The sequence below is a fragment of the Ceratotherium simum genome, chromosome 18 (genome assembly GCF_057802395.1).
Source record: "Ceratotherium simum simum isolate JZ-2026a chromosome 18, ASM5780239v1, whole genome shotgun sequence".
NCBI lineage: Eukaryota > Metazoa > Chordata > Mammalia > Perissodactyla > Rhinocerotidae > Ceratotherium > Ceratotherium simum.
In genome coordinates this window covers 58,173,847-58,194,827 of record NC_141917.1, presented here as the reverse complement: position 1 = coordinate 58,194,827, position 20,981 = coordinate 58,173,847, and the positions used below count along the sequence as shown (strand labels likewise).

Below are 20,981 nucleotides of genomic sequence, written 5' to 3'. Positions count from 1 at the left end.
GCTTCACTAATCATAATAAATGTACCATACTACTTTAAGATGTTAAAAAATAGGGGCAATTGTGTTGAGGGGCTTATGTATGGCAACTCTTTGTATTGTCTTTGTGATTTTTCTGCAAATCTAAAACTGGTTTAAAAAATAGTTTATTAAAATGCAAAAACAAGCAAACAAATAAACGTATGTCTCAGAACTATCCCCTGGCTGGCATAAAGTACCTGGAGTCGGGCAGCTGGGAGCCAGCGTGCAGGTTGGGGCTGGTCGACAGCCCTGCCCTCGAGGCAGGCGGGGGTAAGGCAAAGACCTTGACCAGAGACACAGAACAGACACAGAACCTGCACGTCTCGGAGGTCAGATGTCGTCTACTTCGCTTCTCTGGACAAAGGCTGTGCCCAGGCCGCTCAGGTGCTAGCCAGAAACACCTCACAAGTTTTTATCAACTGTACCTCAGGGAAGTCGGCCTGGGATGTCCCGTCTACCTGGGGACAGTGAGAAGCAAAGTGGGGGGGACATCTGCAATGTTTTCCACAACTCCTGAGGCCGTCCCACAGTTATGTCCAAGCTTCTGGAATATTCTAGGGGAATTCAGCTGTGTCCCAGTGGATAGCTCTCCCCACCGCCTGATTCCAAGTACGGATTCACGGTGTGAAGAGCGCCCCACGGCCTCGCCCCTCATGCAGATGAAGCCTCAGTGAACCGTATGCAGGGATCTCTCCAAACTGCAAAGCGGTGACAAAGGGCCGCCTCCACTGGTTATGAGGCCACAGACAACCACTGCAGAAACTCAGTGTGTCCTGGAGGGACACGGTGACCCCTGAAAACTTCCAAAACTGGCCTTCTTTGTGGCCCGAGTCTACTCAAACACTCAGGATTGAAACAGGAATGCTCCCCCTCGTCCTCCCCTTGCTGGGGGGCTGGTCTGGCTCTGTGACACCATGTGTGAATGTCAGTGCAAGGAAAACAGTGTTTAAATGAAAGGGAAAACAAGATTCTTGTGTTTTGTATTAAAATATTTTATATTAATCATTCAAACTTAATTTTTATACAACGAATGCATACATCGCGGGGTGTCTGTCTCAGAAGGGAGGGTGTGGGGAGGTGCCGGAGTGGGTGCGCGCTGGGTGCTGGCACACGCTGGGCTATGAGCAGGGATGGAGGGCAGAGACACCGTGCTCCCTCTGCTGACCCAGGCGGGAGGAAGAGCTGCTGCTGCCCTTGCACAGGGATGTCACAGCAGAGGCGGATCCGCGGCAGCGGTAGCCTGCACCTCTCGGGCCCCTCCGCCAGGTGAGCTGCGTTCACTAGCCCCAGGCGAGCCCCCCAGAGCCTGAGGCCCTGTGGGCAGCGAGTTCTTGACATAACACGGCTGTGACGTGTCACGACATGGAGCAGGGACCGCTAAGAGTGAGTGTGTGTGTACAGACTTCTGAGTTTTCTCCCGTGGCACCGCCCTGCCCGCGCCTAGGCGGCGGGCATGTCGGCCTTGCTGAGCGCGATGGCCAGCTCCAGGTCCTCCTGCTCCTGCCGTCGCAGCCGTGCCAGCCTCTCCTGCTCGGCCTTCTCGCTCTCCCGCTTGGCCCACGCCAGCTGCTGCTCCTCATTGCCAAACTGCAAAGGAAAAACAGAGTTGGGGTTACACGGCCCCAGGGCCACAACCTGCCAGCTTGGGTGGGGCGCAGGGGACACGGGGAGGCCCATCACAGGTGGGTGGGGGTGTGGGGAAATGCTGTGCGAGGATGCATGGGGGGAGACACCTGCTGTGCATGTGAAAACCAGAAAAAGCCGGAAGCCTGTGTCTTGGTTGGGGGTCGGGAGGGGACATGCACGCCATGGCCCTGACTCCTGGTCTGGAAGGGGCCACATGCACCTGAGAAGCAGGGTCTGATCTTAAACGCCACCTCGGACCTCAGAGAAACTAGCCACTCTGGCCCCTGTAGGGAACCGAAGCAAGCGACGGACACATCAGTTTGGGGGCACAGAACGAGTTCCGGCGACTCCCCAGGACTGAGTCTGTGAGGCTCCATGGGGGGTGAGGGAGAAGCGACCACTTGGCCTCCTCTTGGGGACGGTGGGGGCGTCTCTGAAAGCAGCCAGGAAGCAGAGATCAGCCGAACCCCGAGGAGCGAGGACGGCGAACCTGCAAGGCCTGGGCCTCAATGACCGGCAGATGACAGGCCAATGACGCTGGTGGGTGAGAAGCGCTGGGCCTGGAAAGTTCTGGCACGAACACAGCTCTGAGTTTCAAGTGTGCCGACGCCGTGACCTTGAAACTCGAATCTCCACACCAGCCCTGCTCCGGGGAGCCAGGGCCCACTGCAGCCACCTTGTACTTGGACATGGACAGGAGCCCGGGCATTCACGCTGCCATTCGATCCAGGAGTTTTTAATTCTTGGGATTCTTTTCCAAAAGGTTAAATTTTTTAAAAAATAATTTTTTCAAATAAGGGAGATAACCATTTTGATCCCGAGATAGGTGATTTCAAACTATTCGATGTACCTTAGCTCTATGGGAAGAAAAGAGCCAGACCTCATGTGCTTATCCCCTGGCGGGGGTCCCCGATTCCAGCGAGGTTCCCCGGCAGGCCCCAGTCACTCCGTCTCCCAGCAGACAGCCCAGGCACAGCTTTGGCCTGTTCTGATGTGGCATCCCTTAATCTGCATCTCTCCTCTCGGCACCCGCTCTAGCCGGCACTCTGCCAAACACTGGACGACACCAAAGATCAAGAGGCCGGCCGGCCCTCTGAAAGGCGCCCTTGGGAGCAGACGGACAATCTCAATCTGACACGGGCTCTCACGAGGCCCATGCCTACCCCACCGGGAGCACCGACCAGGGAAGGAAACTCGCACAACAGGAACTCACGGCTACTTCTTCACATGTGCACTGAAGCCAGGGACAACCCTGGAGGCGGACCCCTCCAACAGCTGGGGACACCAAGGCTGGGGAGGGGGGGAGGGGGCTGCAGAGCCAGGACCCCAGAATACCGGGCTTTCTCCCCAGGTGTGGTGTTGGGGGTGGCTGTCAGCTGCAGCTAGAGTTGGGGGTACAGGACGGAGACAGGCCCTGGAGGCCCGGGCACCACCCTGAGTACAGTTTCAGGTGTGGGGGGCTGAGCACCCCACCTTGGCACTGCCAGAACAGAGCATGGGGTGGGAGGGGCCGCACTGAGGGGGCGGGTGGGCCCCAGGAAGGAGCTGAGGGCTCCCCTCAGAGGCTCCCTGGACCAGCGAGTGGGGTGATCGGATTGGCAGTTGCTGGATGTTTCAGGGCTTGACAGCCAGTGTGAGGGTGAGGTGGGGATGAGATGGGGCCAGAGGGCAGGAGGTGGGGGCAGGGGATAGAAGAGGGTTGGATGGTGGGAGCCTGGTCTAGAGCCAGATGTGGCCTGGAGGGGGAGGTGGGCTGGCCTCAGGAGTCAGGCAGGGACAGGTCGGGGTCAGCATGAAGAAGAGCCACCATGGGGGGGAAGGCTGAGTCTCAGGTTCTTAGAGAAACTGCCCAGAAAAATGCTCAGATGGGCCTCCAGGTTGGACTCCCTGAAAATCGGTGCCCCTCGTGTTTCCATCATGGGACACAGATAATTGCGTGCGTGTCCCCCTCCCCTGGACTCTTTGGGGAATTTTCCAACACCTCATCAGGAGAAAAACAAGGAAAAAACAACAAATGCTGATGGAAATGACTCCACAGTGCCACTGACAGCAGCAGGAGGGGACAGCTCAGCTGACAGGGACCTCACCCTCCGCCAGCCCAGAGGAGGGGGCAGGTGGGGGCTGGCGAGTAATGACCGGGGGACCCAGACCAAAGTCTGGAACCGAGGCCTGGAGGGGTCAAGCGATCGGCTGAGGCCACGTACCGGCAGGCTGGGCCCACACCACAGTGACTGCTCAGGCTGTGTGTCCTGGGATGTCACTGCAGAGCCTCCTGTTCAAGGGGTCACTGTTTTCAAATTAAACAGGCTGACAGGAATGTTCCAGATGCCTCTGGAGTGGGCTGGTCCAAGGCCAGCTTAGGGTCCAGGCTCAGGATGGTGCATGCCCTGGAGAAGCACGTGGGACTGTGATGTCCGAGAGGACTGGAGGACGGGGCTGTTCTCTGTGGCTCCCTATGTGTCTTGAATCAGCAGACAATCCTGTTCTGGCCCTAGTGGAGACACCTGGACTGGGCCACACTCTAATCCTCTGAGCTGGAAGTGTCCCACGCGGGCTGGCATCTGGACCACCATGGTGTGGCAGCTGTCCAGGGGAGAGCAGCTCTGATCTCTGCTTCCCTCTCGTACCATCTGGAACTGAGACCCCACAGGGCACAAGCTGCTGCCCTGCCAGGGCATCTCCCGTGCCGAGGCCGGCCTGCTCAGGGTGCACGCTAGGCAGTTTTATTTCAGCATCTCGCAGCAGAAATCCGAGCTTCATCCACCCCGCACACGAGGCCCCGGGCGCCTTTCCTCACTGCGGTGACACTGCGCCCCGAGGCGTCCAATACACCTCCACTGCGTCACTCGTGGGCAGACTCCTATCTACTGCCTGTTAACTCACTTATTCTGAGGTTGAAATCGCATCCAACTCATTCAGCAACACAAAGCTCGGCTTATCCCATCTGATTCTGCTCTGCTGTTAATGCAGACTTCCGAAAAAGAGAGCTGTTTGCTGACCTACAAACGCTACTTCCTAATAAATGCATTTGCCAAAGACAGAAAGGCTTGTTTTTAAAGAAATACCTGAGAGGTTTCATGTGAACAGCTCTAAGTACAAGTAACCAATTGATGGAAACTCAGGGCTCGTAAATTAGAAGGTTCCAGAGCGGGGGAGCCGGGGTGCCAGTGGGGGGACCGCATGCAGCATGCACGTGTGACCTCGATTTCCCAGAACAACACGGACCAAGCTGCTTTGAATGGCTAACAACAGGTCTTGGTGGCCCTGTCGGAACATCCGATCTGAGAGGGCCACGCTGCCATCCGCGGCAGTAAGGGACGTCTCAGCGGTTCCTGGGGACGCCAAAATCCAGAGACCCAGGAACCGACTTGGCCTGCTTTGAGTTAGCACAAATCTTCGAGGTCCAGTGGACCCAGAAACCACCAGCTGGTGGGCTGATTTTCCCGGACGCCATGAAAATGCAAAGTCATCCCGAGTCCCTGGAGGTGGGACGGCTTTGAACCTATGCTTTTTTTTTCGGACTGTGGTATGACCAAGGGGGACAAACCAAACCAGTAGGTATTCTGCCTCTCCCACACCCCATCTCATCAGAGTGGGCTGAACCTCACTGTCAGGCGATTTCCTCAGGAAAAACTGGGGCATCCGAGGTGGGAAAGGTGATCTGAAACAGAAACCAGCAGGGCTGCAAACTCGAGTGGGCAGAATCCAATTCCCCGCCTGGAAGTGGGGTGATTAAATACCAGGGGTGTTTTAAAATCAAAGTTAACAACTGTTCTGGAACAACCAAAAATGCTGGGCCAAACGATAGCTTGAAACTTTGGGTGTTTTTAAAAAAAAAAAAAAAAAAAAGGTTTTCCAAAACCCAGCTGTCGGAAGGAGGAGGAGCGGAGGGGGGTGTGACAGGAAATAGAACTATGCATTTCAGAAATAGAACAGTCATTTCTTCAAATTGCCGTTTAAATCCACTTACCCCTCTTCTCTACCCAAAACAGAGTCCCTGAGTCATGCGTGAATAGCTCTATTTTTTCATCAGCACTTAATATTTTTTCCCACCAAAAGATAAATGCAGTGCTTTTCAACCACTTGTAGATAAAGTGGGTATTGTTCCTGGCTTTTATTAACAATGTTGCCATTTGTACACATCCACTGGGTGCACTGGCTGTCCACGAACACACTAACTGCGGTCATAAAACATTTACAGGACGCCACAAGCCGGGTCCGCCTCAGCGTCCGGGGCGACTTCAGTAAGCCCCAGGATCGCGGTGATGGGGTGCATCTGAAATGAACCGGGCGTTCGCTGGGCACTGAGACGGCAGAGCCTGTTTCAAGAAGGATATTCTAGGAATCAAAATATCTATAAACAATGAATCTCACACCTAACCAGGAAACAAGGAACTTTGCAAATTTGAATGAAGAAAACCTTTTTCAAAACACGCATGCACCACAAACAGTGACACCAGTTCTGGGAAGACAGCATCTGAGGCTCTCTGAGAACAAGATTTTTGGGTACTGACAAGGGGACTGAAAACACCCTAAAGTGGCAGCGTTCACAATCTGGGATCTGTTTTCACACCAAGAAACAAAGCCAGACTTTCAAACAGGCACTTAACTTTGCTAACTGGCTTTTAGAGGTTGTGTTTTTTTGTTTTTGTTTTTGTTTTTTTTGCAAAAGGAAAGGGCTTCAGAGCACTTGTTCTAGGTTGGATTTCTCTTTTCATCATAGCTGGTAATTGAAATAAAAGTTTTAAAAAATGAAATTGCTCCTTCTTTGAGCACCCCTCCCGGGTCCTTCGATTTGTATTTGCTTGCACAAAATGCACTGGGGTGGCGCCATCAGAAAGAACTCTTGCACAGAGACATTTTTGGGGACAGCAAAACCCTGATGTAGCTTTTGCGATCTCGTTTTCTTACTTCAGAAGCGTTTGACATCTCGGCTTCCAAAAATCAACAAACACAACAGCCTCTGGACAACAGAGATAATACAGAGTCCACCGTGCAGGACAGAACAGCGTGCAGGGCAACCTGCTGGAGGAACGCGCCCTGATCACAGAGGATCCAAACCAGAGCTCTTGGTTATGGAGAAACTGTTTTTCTTACAGAAAGCAGTAGTACAGAATAAATAACATGAGTGATGGCGTGAGGTGTGGGGGACAGAAGCCAGGAGGAGGTGTGTCGTTTGAAAGAGACAAAATAAATAACCCCAGAGGAGCTGCAAGCAGAGGGGGCGGCGCGGAGGCGGAGAACTCAACTTACAGAGGCGAAGTCTGCAAAGCCCAGGGAAGAGGCTTTAGAAGGTTTAGCTGAAGAGGAGGGAGCAAATGGATCTTTTCCACTAAACGGGTCCCCAAACCCCTTTTTATTTTGGAACGGGTCACTGCTGTCAGCCCCGAGTGGCTGGAATGGGTCGGGGGGCTCGGGGAAGTCTGCAGAACCAAGCTGGCTTATAGGTGTACTTTTTCCTAGAAAGTTTAGGAGAAAAAAAAAGGAGAAAAAAAAGAAATGCAAGTTACTGACCACGGACAGAACAGAGTCCTGAGTAAGGAGGCTGGGGCGCGCTCACAGGTAAACCCTCTCCCCTCTCGGGAAAGAGCCGGAAAGCCACTTGTGGGAGGGACCCGCGGAATTAGGATGGACCTAGGCTTCCCTCTTGCTCTACCCCAGAGGCTTCACGGTGTGTGAGCGATACCAGACAACCACTTCAGAGGGCCCTCCCCTCCGCACCCCACACGCTGGAACATCGAACTGTAAAAAGTTCACACACAGGGGTTCAAGTGAGTCCCGTTAGCATGGCAATGTTTACTGTTACAACGAGCGAAAAAATAATCATGGCTGAGCAGAAAAATACACTGCAAGCTTCCAACAATCAAAGAGGGGGGTTAGTGTCACACCGTGGGGTGCTGTTAGCCATGTTAGTCATCAGGGTCTGGAGGCAGCTCACCAGACAAGCCCCCTCGCCGTCCTGGGGATGAAATTCGTTTCCAGCTCCCGCTCTGTCCCTTTGGTGCTGGCGGCTCCAAGGGGCAGGGTTTGGGCCTTTCTGGGTCTCGCTGAGGGTGGCTCTCGGATGCCCAGCGAGGCAGATCTCGACAGGGACGCGAAGAGAGGTGTTTAAAATCAGAGGGAACCGCTGCACGTGAGACTGCGCTTGGGGGTGTGGCCTGAGGGCAGATGGCTTATCCCAACAAGTCCTGCCAACGTGCCAGAATATTCCACTAAGAACCAGAGGCTCACCAGGTCTGCTTAGCAATGGCGGCCCCATTTGATGAGCCTCCAGGATCTGCCAGTTTTGCAAGCCAGGCTCCTGCCTGATGCCACTCATTTGCCCAACGCCTGGCAGAGGTGTACCCAGGGGCCAGATGTGCACTTTGGCCCAAGCAGCGCTGTGTCCTGGCCCCAGACCATAGTCTTGAGGAGACAACACGATTCCAGTTTGTTAACCGAGCTGCCCACATTTACTCACACAATGTCAAAGCTAATGTGGGAAAAGAACCCAAAAGCCGAGGGCCACCTTCCATGGATGACCTTGCACATCTAGCTGCATGTCCAGAGAATGCCCCCGCCCCCGAGCCACACTTGCCCCCCTGCAGCCCTTGAGCTCAGACACCTTCCTTCCTCCCCAACCGGCCTCTGCCATGCCACCTGCAGTGGGAGACCTGCCCACCCGCCCGTCAGTCCACCCCGACGCCCAGCTACAGAACCATCCTCTCTGATGCCACTTCCCAGGCCACACTGCTGAGGGCCCCAAGGGGTCTCTAAGGGCTCTGGGGCCACAGCCTGCCTATGCCACTTTCAGCTCTGGGACCTTGACAAGGACCAGCGCCTTGGCCCCAGCTCGCCTCGGTTTCCTATCTGTGAAGTGAGGAAGAGGAGAAGGTCAGATGAGGTGACCGATGCACGACAGTGCACCTTGGGAGGACAACACAGGTCTGCCCCACTCTGAGGCCACCCCAGTGTCCTGCACCACAGTGTCCATGCACAGTGGGTGCTCAGCGCATGTGCAGGCCGGTGGGAACCTGGCCTGCAGCCCCTCGCCTGGACATGCAGGTTTATTTACTTGTCGCTGGACCCAGCAGCCGGGCGGCCATAAGGTACAAATGCTGCCGCAGCTCCGTCTCAGCGTCCCCCATGGTGGGAGGCCGCAGGGCAGTGGCCTGAGGAACGCAAGTCACTGGTGACGTGGTCCCGGAGTGGGAGAGTGGACAGAGAAGAGACCAGGTCGGGGCCCACCAGGAGCATGGTGAAATCCCCACGCCCATCCCCACTGAATCAGAACGTCTGGGGCGGCCAGGTGCTGCCAGTGCACGCCCCACCCATCGCTGGAACCTAGAGGACCCAACCCGCCCCTGCCCTCATAACTACTGCCGGTTTCCTTCTGCGTGTTCAAGGAAACACAGACCCTGGCTCCCTGCGGTTTGCACAGAAGGACTTGGAGACACAAGCAGCCTGGTGCCTGGCTTTTTCATCCTCCCATGGTCAGAGTCGAGTGCCCTTGGCCTCGGCTTCACTGGACTCTCGCGCCGACCCATGGCCATGGCAAGGGAGTCCAGGCTGTCACTGTCACAAGCAATACCCCTGTGCACGTGTGTGCATCAATCTGTGAGACGTTTCTGGAGATGGAACTGCAGGCTGGAGGGCATGCCCACTTCGGCCTGTCTCGGTCACACTGCCCGCCCCAGGAACCGATGCGACTCACAGCTACCAAGAAGGGTGGAGGGAGGCGGGCACAAGCTGGGGCATCTGTCGGCCTCTCCTTGTGGCCTCGAACCAATGCACAGTCAGCCGCGAGGCCCAGTAAGCAAGGGGCCTGTGAGATGGAAGGGGCCCCCACGGAAAACCTCTGCCAAAGCCCCAGGGTGTGCCACATCGGCTCGGGACAGAAGGGCAGCGCTGAGTCCACTGCACAGCAGGAATGAGGACCTCTCTCTCCCACAACAACTGACTTCTCAAAGTGAAGGACTGGGGTGGTCCCCACACCCCATCTTCTGTACTGGAAGAGCCTTACCTTTGGTCCCTCCTCTCCTATTCATGACAGATCCCAGATCCTCAGGTTGCCCCTCTAGCACCAAATGCTCCCTGAGCTGTCCTCCCTGCCAGCAGCTCTCTCTCCTCTTCCCAGACCTCCCCTGGGCTGGGGAGAGCGGGGGTGTGGGTGCGGGCCACAGCTTCGCTGGCTTGCTCTGCTGGCCTTGAAGAACTGCCTCCCCAAGGCCCCCTCGCCCAGCTGGCCTCCTCCCTGGTCTGAGCATGAGGCAACGGGGCAGCCAAGGCCTCCCTGGCTCCCAGAACTGTGGCCCCACCTCTGGTCTCTTCACTGAGAGGCAGGCAGTGCTGGTGGGAGGTGTGAGGTGAGGCCTGCCCAGCAGCTTGTCGAGTCCAGGCTATCCACCTGGGAGCAGTGGGGGCCAGGCGTGCCTCAGGGACACCTCAGGGAGGAGGGGGAGGGGGTGTGGGGCCAGTGTGCTCCAGTCCATGTGCCCGCATCACCACGAGTCACTCTCTCTCTCTGCAGCCCCTGCCCCAGGCAAGTGTCCCTCATCTCTCCTGCGGCCCCGGGAACCCCTTTCCCTGCTGGCCGCTGACATGCAGCTTCCCGCCCCATGGGCTGTCCCCACCCAGCCAAGTGGCCTTCTAACACAGCTGATTCCGACATTGCTGAGATCTCCCGACAGCGCCCCACTGCCCTAGAAACACCCTCAGCCTCCATCCTGCCCCTGCCCCGCTTGGGCCTTCGCGCCTCCTGGCCCTGTCTGGATTGCCCTTCCTCCTGTGGGCACCACGCACTCAGAGGCCGCCCCCCACCTCTGGCTCAGACGCCTGTCTACCACCTCTGCAGCCCTGGTCACACTCTGTCATTCTGTCACTTACTTTCTCAACAGAACGTGAGCTCCACGAGGCTGCGTCCCCCTGCCTACAGCAGGGCCCCGGCTTAAGCCCTCTGTTGAATGAAGCCTTCTAACAGGCACACTCCACCATGCCCCAGCCCTGCCTGGGGCCCACACATCTCTCCTGGTGAATCCAGAAGGCCCCTACAGCCCATGCCAAACTCTTCCCTCACCTCCAACAGCCCTCCTTCCCTGGAACCCCCAAACTCAGGGCTTCTTCCTGGCCGGTCCCTCTGCCCAGAATGCACTCCCAACTCAAACGCGGCCACCTTCTCAAGGAAAGCCCTCGTGACACTCCCGTCCCCTAGTGCCTGTGTTCAGCTCTTCCAGCCCAGCCGTGGGGCAGGATGTGGGAGGGGGGCAGGCCAGGCATACCCCCAGAAGGCGGTAAGGAACACAGCAACCACCCTGCTCAGCCTTGTTCTCTCGGCCTCGTTTCCTAATCCATAAAAAGGGGTTGTTATGGGCTGTAGTGTGTCCCCCCAAAATTTATCACATTGGGGTCCTCACCCCCAGCACCTCAGAATGTGGCTGTATTACAAAGTAAAAATGAGATCCTATAGGTGGGCCCAAGATCCAATAGGACGGGGGATCTTATAAGAAAAGGGGAGTAGGACACAGACGTGCAGAGGGAAGACCATGTGAAGACAGCCAGCTACAAGCCACGGACAGAGACCTCAGGAGATACCAACCCTGCCAGCACCTTGATCTGGGACTTCCAGCCTCCAGAACCATAAGGAAACAAGTTTCTGCTGTTCAAGCCACCCAGTCTGCAGTACTTTGTTATGGCAGCCCCAGCAAACCCCCACAGGGGTAGCAGGGGCCCCACCCTCCGTGGCCGCCAGGGCAGTGACCAAGAGCAGGGCTGCCTGCTTTGGTAAATCAAGCTTTACTGGTGCGCCAGTGCCAGTAAGCTGTGCCAACTCGTTCCTGTGTCCTCTATGGCTGCTTTCCCGCCATGACAGCAGAGAGAGCAGCTGAGCGAATGGAAGGCCTACAGGGTGGGAAATATCAACTACTACCTTTTAGGGCAAAACTGTGCATACCCCCGGTGTGGAGAGGGGCTTAGCTCAGACGCCTGGCAGGCGGTAAGAAGACCACCCGATCAAGCCCCTCTGAGAGACTGAGGGATGCTCCAGGCCTCAGGGAGAAGGAGCCAGGCCAGCACAGCTCCAGTGCCAGGAGGTCAGGCCAGCTCGCCCGCCGTTGTGGACCCTGCAAGGAAACCGAGGACTCACATTGCAGCTCTCTGCTGACAGGGTCACTCAGATGCCCCCTCCACAGCATGGTGGACATGCACAGCCCACAGGCAAGAGCACCTTCCTCTGGAACCGCTCCATAGGCACCTGCCGAGCATCTGCTGAGTTCCCTGCACCGGCTCCCATCTATCCCCCCTTTTCAAACCCTCCATGGGCCTCCTTCCCCACCAAAGAACAGCGCCACATGCCCCAAGAGAAGATGCCACCTCCAAGAGAAGACGCACGGCCCCAGAAGAGTCCCCCTGCAGAGAGCGCCAAGCCTTGCCTTGCTTTCCAAACCCCAGGCAGCCGGCATCATCTGAGGCTTGATGGCGGATAGACACACGTGTTCCCAGGTGAACCATGCCCTGGGGGCTCCTGGAACACCTGCAGCCTTTTCCAGGCCCAGGGAGAGCGGCCCTCACGTGTGCACCCAGCTGGTGTGTGCGAGGGCCCCCAAGGCCACGGGCAGGGGCGCCCTGGGGGCCAGTGTCCTGAGGGATGGGGATGCAGGCTCAGGTTGCACAGGGAAGGAACACTGGGCTCAGCGTGCATGGTCCTCACAGCCTGGCCACCCCCTGGTCTCCTTTTCATAGCCACTTCCCCCATGCGGACCGTCCTGTGCTGACCAGCCCGGCCAGTCTCTCCCTGCATTGGCACAGCCTCGCCCTCCCCTGGAAGACACTCCCCCAGGGCTTACTCCACCCTTGCTGGCTGCCCCCTGCCTCGTCCACCTCCCACGGCACCCAACTGTCCTGGTCTAGCTTGCAGCACACCTGAGGGTCAGCTGCATGTGGGCAGGGCTCAGCACCCACAGGGGTCCTCGTGGGTCAGCGCAGCCATACAGGCCCTTTAGGGGAGCCCCTCTGGTGAGCTAGGAAGGATTAAAGGCAAATGGCTTCCCTCTTTTGCAAGAAAGAGTGAATATTTTCACTGGTGCGCTCTCGGGCTGATTTTTCATCAAAAACTAAAAGGACGATGGACCAAACAGCAAAATCCTAATACAGGGAAAAGAGCTGCGGGGACAGGCTGAAAAGCCCAGGGCACGGCGCAGCCCCTGGCTCTGGTGGCAAGTGCAGGGTAGTCCTGCTTGATTTCTTGGGGCATTTCTTGCAGGGTCTGGTCACAAAGGGCAGACACCTGAGCAGGGACGAAGGGGTCGGCCGACCCCAGCCAGGCCCTGAGAGCAAGCACGATGGTCCAAACGTTCAAACAGATCACCCACTTCTGGGATCTTTCTCTTATTCTCAATTAAGAACACCATCCTCTCCTGGTTTGCAGGATTTTAAAAAAATTGCTTTGTGGGGGGCAGTTAAGAATCCAGCTGGCTAGAATTTCCAGCTGAGGTTTCTGACAAGCAAAGAGATGATGGGGAAGATGGAAAGCATCGTTCACATCAAGAATTGCCAGGGCCCGGTTTTGCTCTGTTGCCGAAACCGTTGTTATTTAGAAATCATGACTGTGTTAATACGAAACCAGGGCACGTCAACTGCTCTTGTTTTCAGAGGGGAAAAAAAAAAACGGTTATTTCTCGGTTGTCTGTTTTTGTGCTTGGGCATAGAGGCTGAATTATTGGACCTGACACGTGCAAATTCGGCGGTGTTCCCAGTCCGGCTCGACACCATGCTCACGACCAGGCGGTTCTCCGCAGAGACACACACCATGACCGCCCTCCGTCCAAACTTCCCACTCCGTGCCCTCATTTATTTTTAGCAGCTACACTTTTAAAACATTCTGGGTGTAGTTCCTGCTTTTATGTAACCACTTCTGCTAACTCCTTAATCGCTTTTTCCGATTTTCTGAGGTGTAGCTTATCTTAAACGTGACAAAGTAACTTTAACCTGCCTCCATGCCTCTGAGGAAATTCAGCGCAGTTTTATGCTTTTTCACGGCACTGTAAGGAAAGGTCCGGAGGTGTGTTTCAGAGAAGGGAACACAAACCATTAAAAAAATAAAAAGAACTGGTATAAAAGCTAACCAGGATGCTACCTGGCACACGGCTCCATATCGTCATTCCTAGATGTCTGTGTGGGGCCCACCGGACGCCCCGGCACAGCGGAAGGTGGTGACTGAGGACAGACTATATGAAGACCCCGGGGGGCTGGCGGCCCGTGATTCCCCAGCACTCAGAGGCTCTTCATTAATGGGGGAGAGGAATGCAAGATTGAAGAAAAGGCAAAATAGGGCTGATTTCAAACCGCAGCAGTTTCAACAGTTACCCAAGCGGTGCACCGAAACCGCACACAGGGCTGCCTTTAGCAAAAACAATATGAACCCGATGGTTTACCACAGTGTGTGCTGTTAAAAAAAAGACTCGGTGGCCGGCTCCACCCTGGTAGAAATTTCTTTAATGCTCCTATTTGTGCACTTGTCGAGGCCGTGTGCCCCCCATGCCCTGTACTGGGATGGGGACGTGGCCAGGACCAGGGCCGTGTAGCACACCTGCACGAGCGGCTGGCAGCACAGCTCCACATCTGTCTCTCCCAACACACTCTTCAGGAAACTCCTCTGGGCGAGGGTCCCTGAGAGCCGAGACTGGAAGGAATAATGGAATGCAGACACACCCCCAAACCACAAAAAATGTGCACACTGAAAACTCAGCAGGGAGGTAGATTCTCTTGTTTGAAATTCTTTTCTCAGGAGGAGAGTAAGAGCTCTGGGGTGATTTAGGGTCTCAAAAATCTGATGCATAAAAATATCAGAAATACACATGAGTATGAGTGTGTGTTCACCCCAACCGGACACTGGGTAGGTTCTACTTACAAAATTCAGGGCTGGAGTTGGAAGATGCAGGGCTGGAAATGAGAGAGAAATACAAAAACAACAAAACAAAACAAAACAATAAAAAACAAAGGTTTGTGGTCAGGATAGCTGCCCCACCTCAGCCATTACCCTACACAATACAGGACGTCCACACAACTGCCATTTACCCTAACACAGGACACCCACACAGCTGTCACTCACATCACACAACACGGGACACCCACACAACTGTCACTCATCCCACACGACACGGGACCCTCACACAACTGTCACTCATCCCACACGACACGGGACACCCACACAACTGTCACTCATCCCACACGACACGGGACACCCACACAACTGTCACTCATCCCACACGACACGGGACACCCACACAACTGTCACTCATCCCACACGACACGGGACGCTCACACAACTCTCACTCATCCCACACGACATGGGACTCCTACACAACTGTCACTCATCCCACACAACACGGTACACCCACACAACTGTCACTCATCCCACACGACACGGGACACCCACAGAACTGTCACGCTTCTGAGAGTCACGGCACATGGCAGAGCTGTGGCTGGGGAGGGGGCATTCCTTGCTACCTTGGCTCCTTCCTTCCCACCCCACAACCCCAGCAAAAAAGGTTAATTGGAGGAGTGGGGAGAAAGGGAGAAAACAGGCTATCCAGAGCACAATCTTTCAAATTCACAATCACTTGGGAACTTTTTACCCACACACATCAATGTTTTCCTCTGGCTCCCACCTACAGTGGGACAGTGAAGACGAGTGAGGAAGGCTAATTTCCCAAACTGTGAGCCACAGGACGATCTCCTTGGCTTGCAGGCGAGGAGTCCTGCAGACAGCAGCCCTGCTTGCCTCGCTGATGCACACGGGAGAAGGCAAACCCGGCAGATCAAAGCGCGCCAAGTAGCACAGCCCTGGCAGATAAAATCTGAGGTCCCACCATCACAGCGTTGAGATTTTCCACTAAAAATATTTACCGAATTTTAAGAAAATCTGCTTAATGCATTGAAGGGAACAGGATGAGGTTTGTTTCTGAATTGTTGAGAAAAGCTGAACAAATATTTACTATTATCCACCAAGCACCCCCACAACTGATGTGTTTTTCATCCCCTGAGAGGTGTCTGGGGTGGTCAAAGGTCATGGAAATCGCACTGGGTGACGAGTCTCATGGATGTGGGGTCATCCCACCGTCAGAAGAAAAAGGAGAAAAGTAGTCACACTTTTCGGGTCCTCAAAAGACAAACATCTTTTGGAGTGAGAAATACAATTTTCAAGAGGTTTCCACAAAAGTCTCCTATGACATGTATAAGAAACCTGACGGGGCTACGTTAGTTCTGGAGCAAAAAAGGGGCGCGGGTATGTGGCTCACAAATCAATCTGCAATCACGAATCAGTCTTCACAACAAAAATGAAGCAGACTGTAGGTCTCATCATTCTGCTTTTTGACAAATCACATTTGTTCTTTGATCTGCGCCTTTGACAGTTGGAGCAGCCTGTGTACTAGTCTGCCCCAGCCCCTCCGAGGGGCTCGGTGCCTTGGGGGACAGGGAGATGCTGGTTATGCAGCAGCCAGGTGGGGGGAGCCCTGCGTCTGCACCACAAAGTGGCAGTGGCCCAGCCTTTGTTCCTCCCTCCAGAGGAGCGCCAATGCTGCCACACCACCACCTCTGCGAGGGCAGAGAGGCACTGTGCCCACAGGTAACAAAGTCACCAGGGTGCCACACGGCGGGTGCACTGGAGCGGAAGGTGCAGAGCCCACCAGGCGCTCCCTCCTGTGGTGGGGTCAGCTGGGAAGGAGTCAGGAGAGCCTGCAGCAGCACGGGGACCCCCCTACTCTCACTCTCCTCATGGTCAGACCCCCTATCAATCACACTGTGCTGTTTTTCAGTTGACAATGGTGGAGGGAGTGGGTGACTCAGTGCTTCGAATGTGAGAAATGAGGAGATGAGGGACCGTACTCATCCTGTCGGAAAAGCAGGGACCTCCCAGGGAGCATCTGCCTGGGCCCCCTCACCCTGCTGTAGTGGGACTAAGGGGCTGAGGAAGGCCTGGCTGGCAGAGAGGGGCTGGGGTCAGGTGATGGCTCCTGTCTGTTAACACCCACGCTGAGATGCAGGAGAGGGGATTCTGGGCTCTCTGGGTCTGCATCCCACCCCAAGGCCTCATGGGCCCCCAGGACTCCAGCTGGCTGAGCGCTGACTCCTCTACTCCAGGACCCCAATCCTGGGCATTTGCACCCCACTGAACAGGTGACAACCGTGTCACTCACCTCCCACTCAATCCGCCCTTCTGGGCGCAGGAGGGTGGGTGTGTGCTGAGATAGGCAAATGCTTCTATTTTCAAACTCAGCCGACTTTGCAGAACAGAAATTCACCAAAGAACAATCCGTCTCCAGGCATTTTACATGTAAGGGGTTGAGAAGAAAATCTCATTTCTCCCTCTGCCGGGGACAGGGCCTGCTGGCTCTCAAGCACTCGTCGTTAGGGGTCACGCCCAGCCCTGGCTGGGCTGGAGGACAGGAAAGGAGGCTCCCCCAGGCTGGGCATCAGAGGCTCCCCTGGAGCACCCCGACCCTGGCTGGCCGGCAAGTGCCGCAATTTTCCAGGCTTCTCAAGCTGGCAGTGAACCACTTTTGTCCCATTCTAGAACTTCACATGTACCCACTGAATTATCTCTTTGAAATCATCGTGGGAACGGAATTAAAGTAGTTAAGTTCAAGGCTAAGGTGCTAACCACACGGCTCGACTGGAGAAGCCATTTTAAAAGTGGATCTTGTGCAATAAACAAGAGGTCAGGACCCACGCGGGCCCAGGACGACCACCCTGGTGTCACCCTTGGCCTGGCATTTCAGAGCACGCGGAGAGCCAAGAGCACATGGGCTGACGCCGGTTAGGAAGGTGCAGCTTCCTCTCTGACCGTGCTCACGTGGCAGCTCCCCAGGAGGGTCAAGGTGACCGCCGAGCGAGCGGTCTGGCCCCGGGTGGGCAGCAAGCAGAAAACCGCCCAAAAGAAAGAATCCCAGCCAGTCACCCCACAAGGAGCCCGCACACAGGTGTGGGAGGGGACTCGTGTTCTAGGGGAGAAAGATTTTTCTTTTTTTTGAGAATCATTTGAATGGAACAGGACAGGTAAAATGGTATCTCGTTGTCCTGCGTTCACTGGAAGAATCGTGGGAGGGGAAAGAGGGTCAAAAAGACACAGTAAGTGTGTGCGTGGCTTTATTCTGGAGGTGAAGAGGTCGTTAGCAATAATAAAAGGGTAATTAAATTGGGGAGAGGTTAAAGGTGAGTGGCTGGTTAGCGGTGAAGGCGCGCTAGCTGGTGTCACCCGGGGCTGCAGGAACCGCAACGCAGGGCTGCACCGGCAGGAAGTGGCAAGGGCGGGGCCGGGCGCAGGATCCCGCTATCTGTCGCCGCGGGGCGCAAGGCCCAATCACTGACACCCACACAGCCATTTCCTGTACTTAAAAAAAATCTGTTTCTCTCTTTGCAAATCAACAACTTTTACCTAGAAACTCTACAGCGGTGAGCCTGACTGATCCAGATCTCCGTCCGTTGCAGAAAATACACCATTGTTTACCTGGGGGAGGTGTGCGCTAACTTTAACTGACAGGTTTCAGCGGCTGCTGGCGGGCTCTGTTTTGCATCTGCCTGGAAGAAACCAGTTCTCTCTACCCCAAACAGACACCTGCTGGTTATTGAATACCTTGACAGACCTTTCTAGAAAAGACCTCCAGGCACAGAGAACTCAGTGCCGAAGCCCTGTGCGTGCTCCAGAGGGTGACTACTGCCGGTCCCTGAGGGCACGCTTCCTGGCTTGGGGTGAGAGAGAATGGAGTTGTGGCCTTGAGAGCAGGTGGCCAGCCGTGGGCTGCTCCTGTCACACCCATGCGACACCAGAACTCTTGCAGGGGAACCTCGGCGAGGCTCTCAGGTGGAGGGGTCCCCACTGTGACTGCATAGGCTGACGCTTAAATACATGTGTTTATCGCATGTCAATTAAAACTCAGTCAAGCTTTTAAAAACAAACAGCTCCCACAGAATGTGAAAACAGTAGCCTCTCATGCACGAGAGACGGCACCCAGAAAACTACGTGTGCCTCAGACCTGAACGTGCGCTTGGTCCCACACAAGCAACGATGGCTGCATTTTGCTGAGAGGACCCTGGAGCCCTCTTTGAAGTTCCACTACCCACACTCTGACTTCTCTCAACTGCAAAGATTTCTGTAACTTGCAGTCTCGTGGGGAACAAGTCTCCCTTGGTAACTCCCTGCACGCACAGGGCTGCCCCCGGCCCAGCCTCTGTCTGTCCCCAGGAAAGGACCTACAGAAGGAGGACCTGCGTCCTGGTCCCATACTCCGGGGGCAGGCTGGGGGTTCACCACACGCACATCACATCACAGGTAATCGCTGTGTGAGGGACTTGACCCACATGGCCATCTGCTAGGCCAGAGTTGGTCCCATGCTCAGGCGGGGAAACTGAGGCTTGGTAAGGGTAAGACACTTGCCCTGAACCCCTCAGGGAGACAGCGGCAGGGCCAGAATGTGAACTCAGGCCCTTGTCCAACGTCTAGAAACCAGCCTGATCCAGCAGCCTCCTTGGACTCTAGCAGGATGGGCGTCCCAGCAGCCAGAGGGAATCAGCATCAGATTCACCTGTCTCAGCCTCACAGGTCAGAGCCAACTCCAGGCGTGGAGGCCTGGCAGCATTCTAGAAACCTCAGGGTCCCCTTGGACAGACAAGCCCCAGCTGAGAGTGTGGTGACGTCAGACCCATTTCACACGCAGAGCAGCAAGTTTATGGAAGAGCTCATCCTTCATCTCGGTTTCTGCGAGTGCAGGTGTGAAGCTGTGTGTCTGGTCTGGGAGAAAAACCGTTATCACCGGATGGGTCTGCATCGTCCACTCTGCCTATCTCCATGGGATCACAGCTGGACTGCCAGAGCCACAGGGCCCTGGAAGCAGGGTCCCCACCTCACCTCCACCCATCAGCCACGCCAGGATCGCAGCTGCCCCCACGTGTCAGGGAGGTTCTGGAGTGCGATCACACGGCATTCCCAGGAAAAGGCGGCCACCGCTGTGCACTGGCCACGTGGCATCTCCAAGCGGGAAAAGGCGGGTCAGCGAGAAGAACAGAAAAGCACATTCCATTCCCTCATTTTCAAACTGTTGGACTTTACGTTTTCTTAAAAAAAACAAAAACAAAAAAAAACACTTGGACATCCTCCCAGCTGCTTCCCATCTTAAGCAGCCAAGAAAACAAGAGGGCTGCCTTACACGCTAATAACGAGCGTTCTCAGTAGGACTTCCTCCAGCACACATCTGCTGACCTGTCTTGCTAATAACCAGCTAACTACTGGACTGCTCCTGGTTTAAGCGGCCTCATTCCATGCAGTGTGGACAGGCAGTGCACACAGCTGGGCTTCAATCCCCTCAATCAGAGAAGCAGAGGGGGGCAGACACCTTCCCCTGCACCCCCCAGAGAGCTGAACGCCTCCCCCCAAAAGCGACTCATTCAAACGTCACCCGCTGGGTCAGACGTCGCGCGTGGGTGTGTCGGCACAGCTAGCGGTTTCAGGTTGTTAGAGGTTAGTATGAAACCACAGCAGAAACGCCGCTGGAAGCGCTCACATGGCGACCGCCACACGGTGTGTACCTACCGCCCAGCAGCGTGTACAGCGCCAGGTTTTTCTGTTCAGCCATGGCTTCTGGGTGAGAGAACCAGATGAGAGACATTTAGGCCTCCACGCGGATGCGTCATGGCCACTTACAGATTAGATACTGCACACGTGTCCACCACATTCTAGAGCACCCCGAACCTCACAGCTTGATTCTCATTACAGCTGCCTATGGGGGGTGGGAGGCCCTCGCGGAGGCAGGTCACTGGGTCACCTCGCTGATGACCTGAGGTGGCCCACATGACTTCTCTCACTTCCCTTTCCTCTTCTGCTGAAAGGGCATCACGCTGCCTGTCCGTCTACCTTGCGGATCTTACCAGGATCTGGCGAGATAACAGGCAGGCAAGTGCTTCCTAAGGGCCCTGGCCGTGAACAGGGTATTAGCAGCACCTCGCTAACCATGGCAGAGCAAGGGTGCAGCAGCCCAAACCCAGCAGTAGAGGCAGCCAGAGACCTCCGGGCTACAGGCCCAAACCTCCCAAAACGTGGACAGCTCTCTAAGAAGCCTAAGCTCCGACGCCAGCTCCAAGGAGGTCCCCAAGGCCCTGGGGGCTTACGTCTGCGCTACACTAAAAGCAGAAGCCAAAATGGGGTGGGTAGCCTGGCAGAGGGATACACAAAGGGAAGAGGCAGCAGAGAGCAAGTTCAAAAGCAGACCCAGCACTGATTCAGCTAAGGGGAATAGGCCGAGATGAGAGTTTCCAAGAAACCCTGAGAATGAAGCTGTGCACCTGCCAGCAGGCGAGTGGAGCCTCTC

At 55.5% G+C, this 20,981-nt stretch overlaps 1 protein-coding gene across 9 annotated transcripts in view; it reads right to left on the bottom strand.

Annotated features, from left to right (window-relative positions):
• Nucleotides 1-977: 977 nt before the first annotated feature.
• The window catches only part of EPS15L1 (epidermal growth factor receptor pathway substrate 15 like 1), a 96,849-nt gene continuing 76,845 nt past the window's right edge, over nt 978-20,981 (bottom strand). For 2 of the 9 annotated variants that reach the window (XM_087443652.1, XM_087443653.1), the window contains exons 23-25: nt 20,207-20,254; nt 6,898-7,103; nt 978-1,605 (exon numbers count right to left, since the gene is read on the bottom strand). In XM_087443652.1, coding sequence (XP_087299778.1) covers nt 1,459-1,605; nt 6,898-7,103; nt 20,207-20,254 — 401 coding nt within the window. In that variant the 3' untranslated portion in view covers nt 978-1,458. The remainder of the gene's footprint in view (nt 1,606-6,897; nt 7,104-20,206; nt 20,255-20,981) is intronic. The other 7 variants (XM_087443654.1, XM_087443655.1, XM_087443656.1 and 4 more) reach the window with 6 other exon arrangements.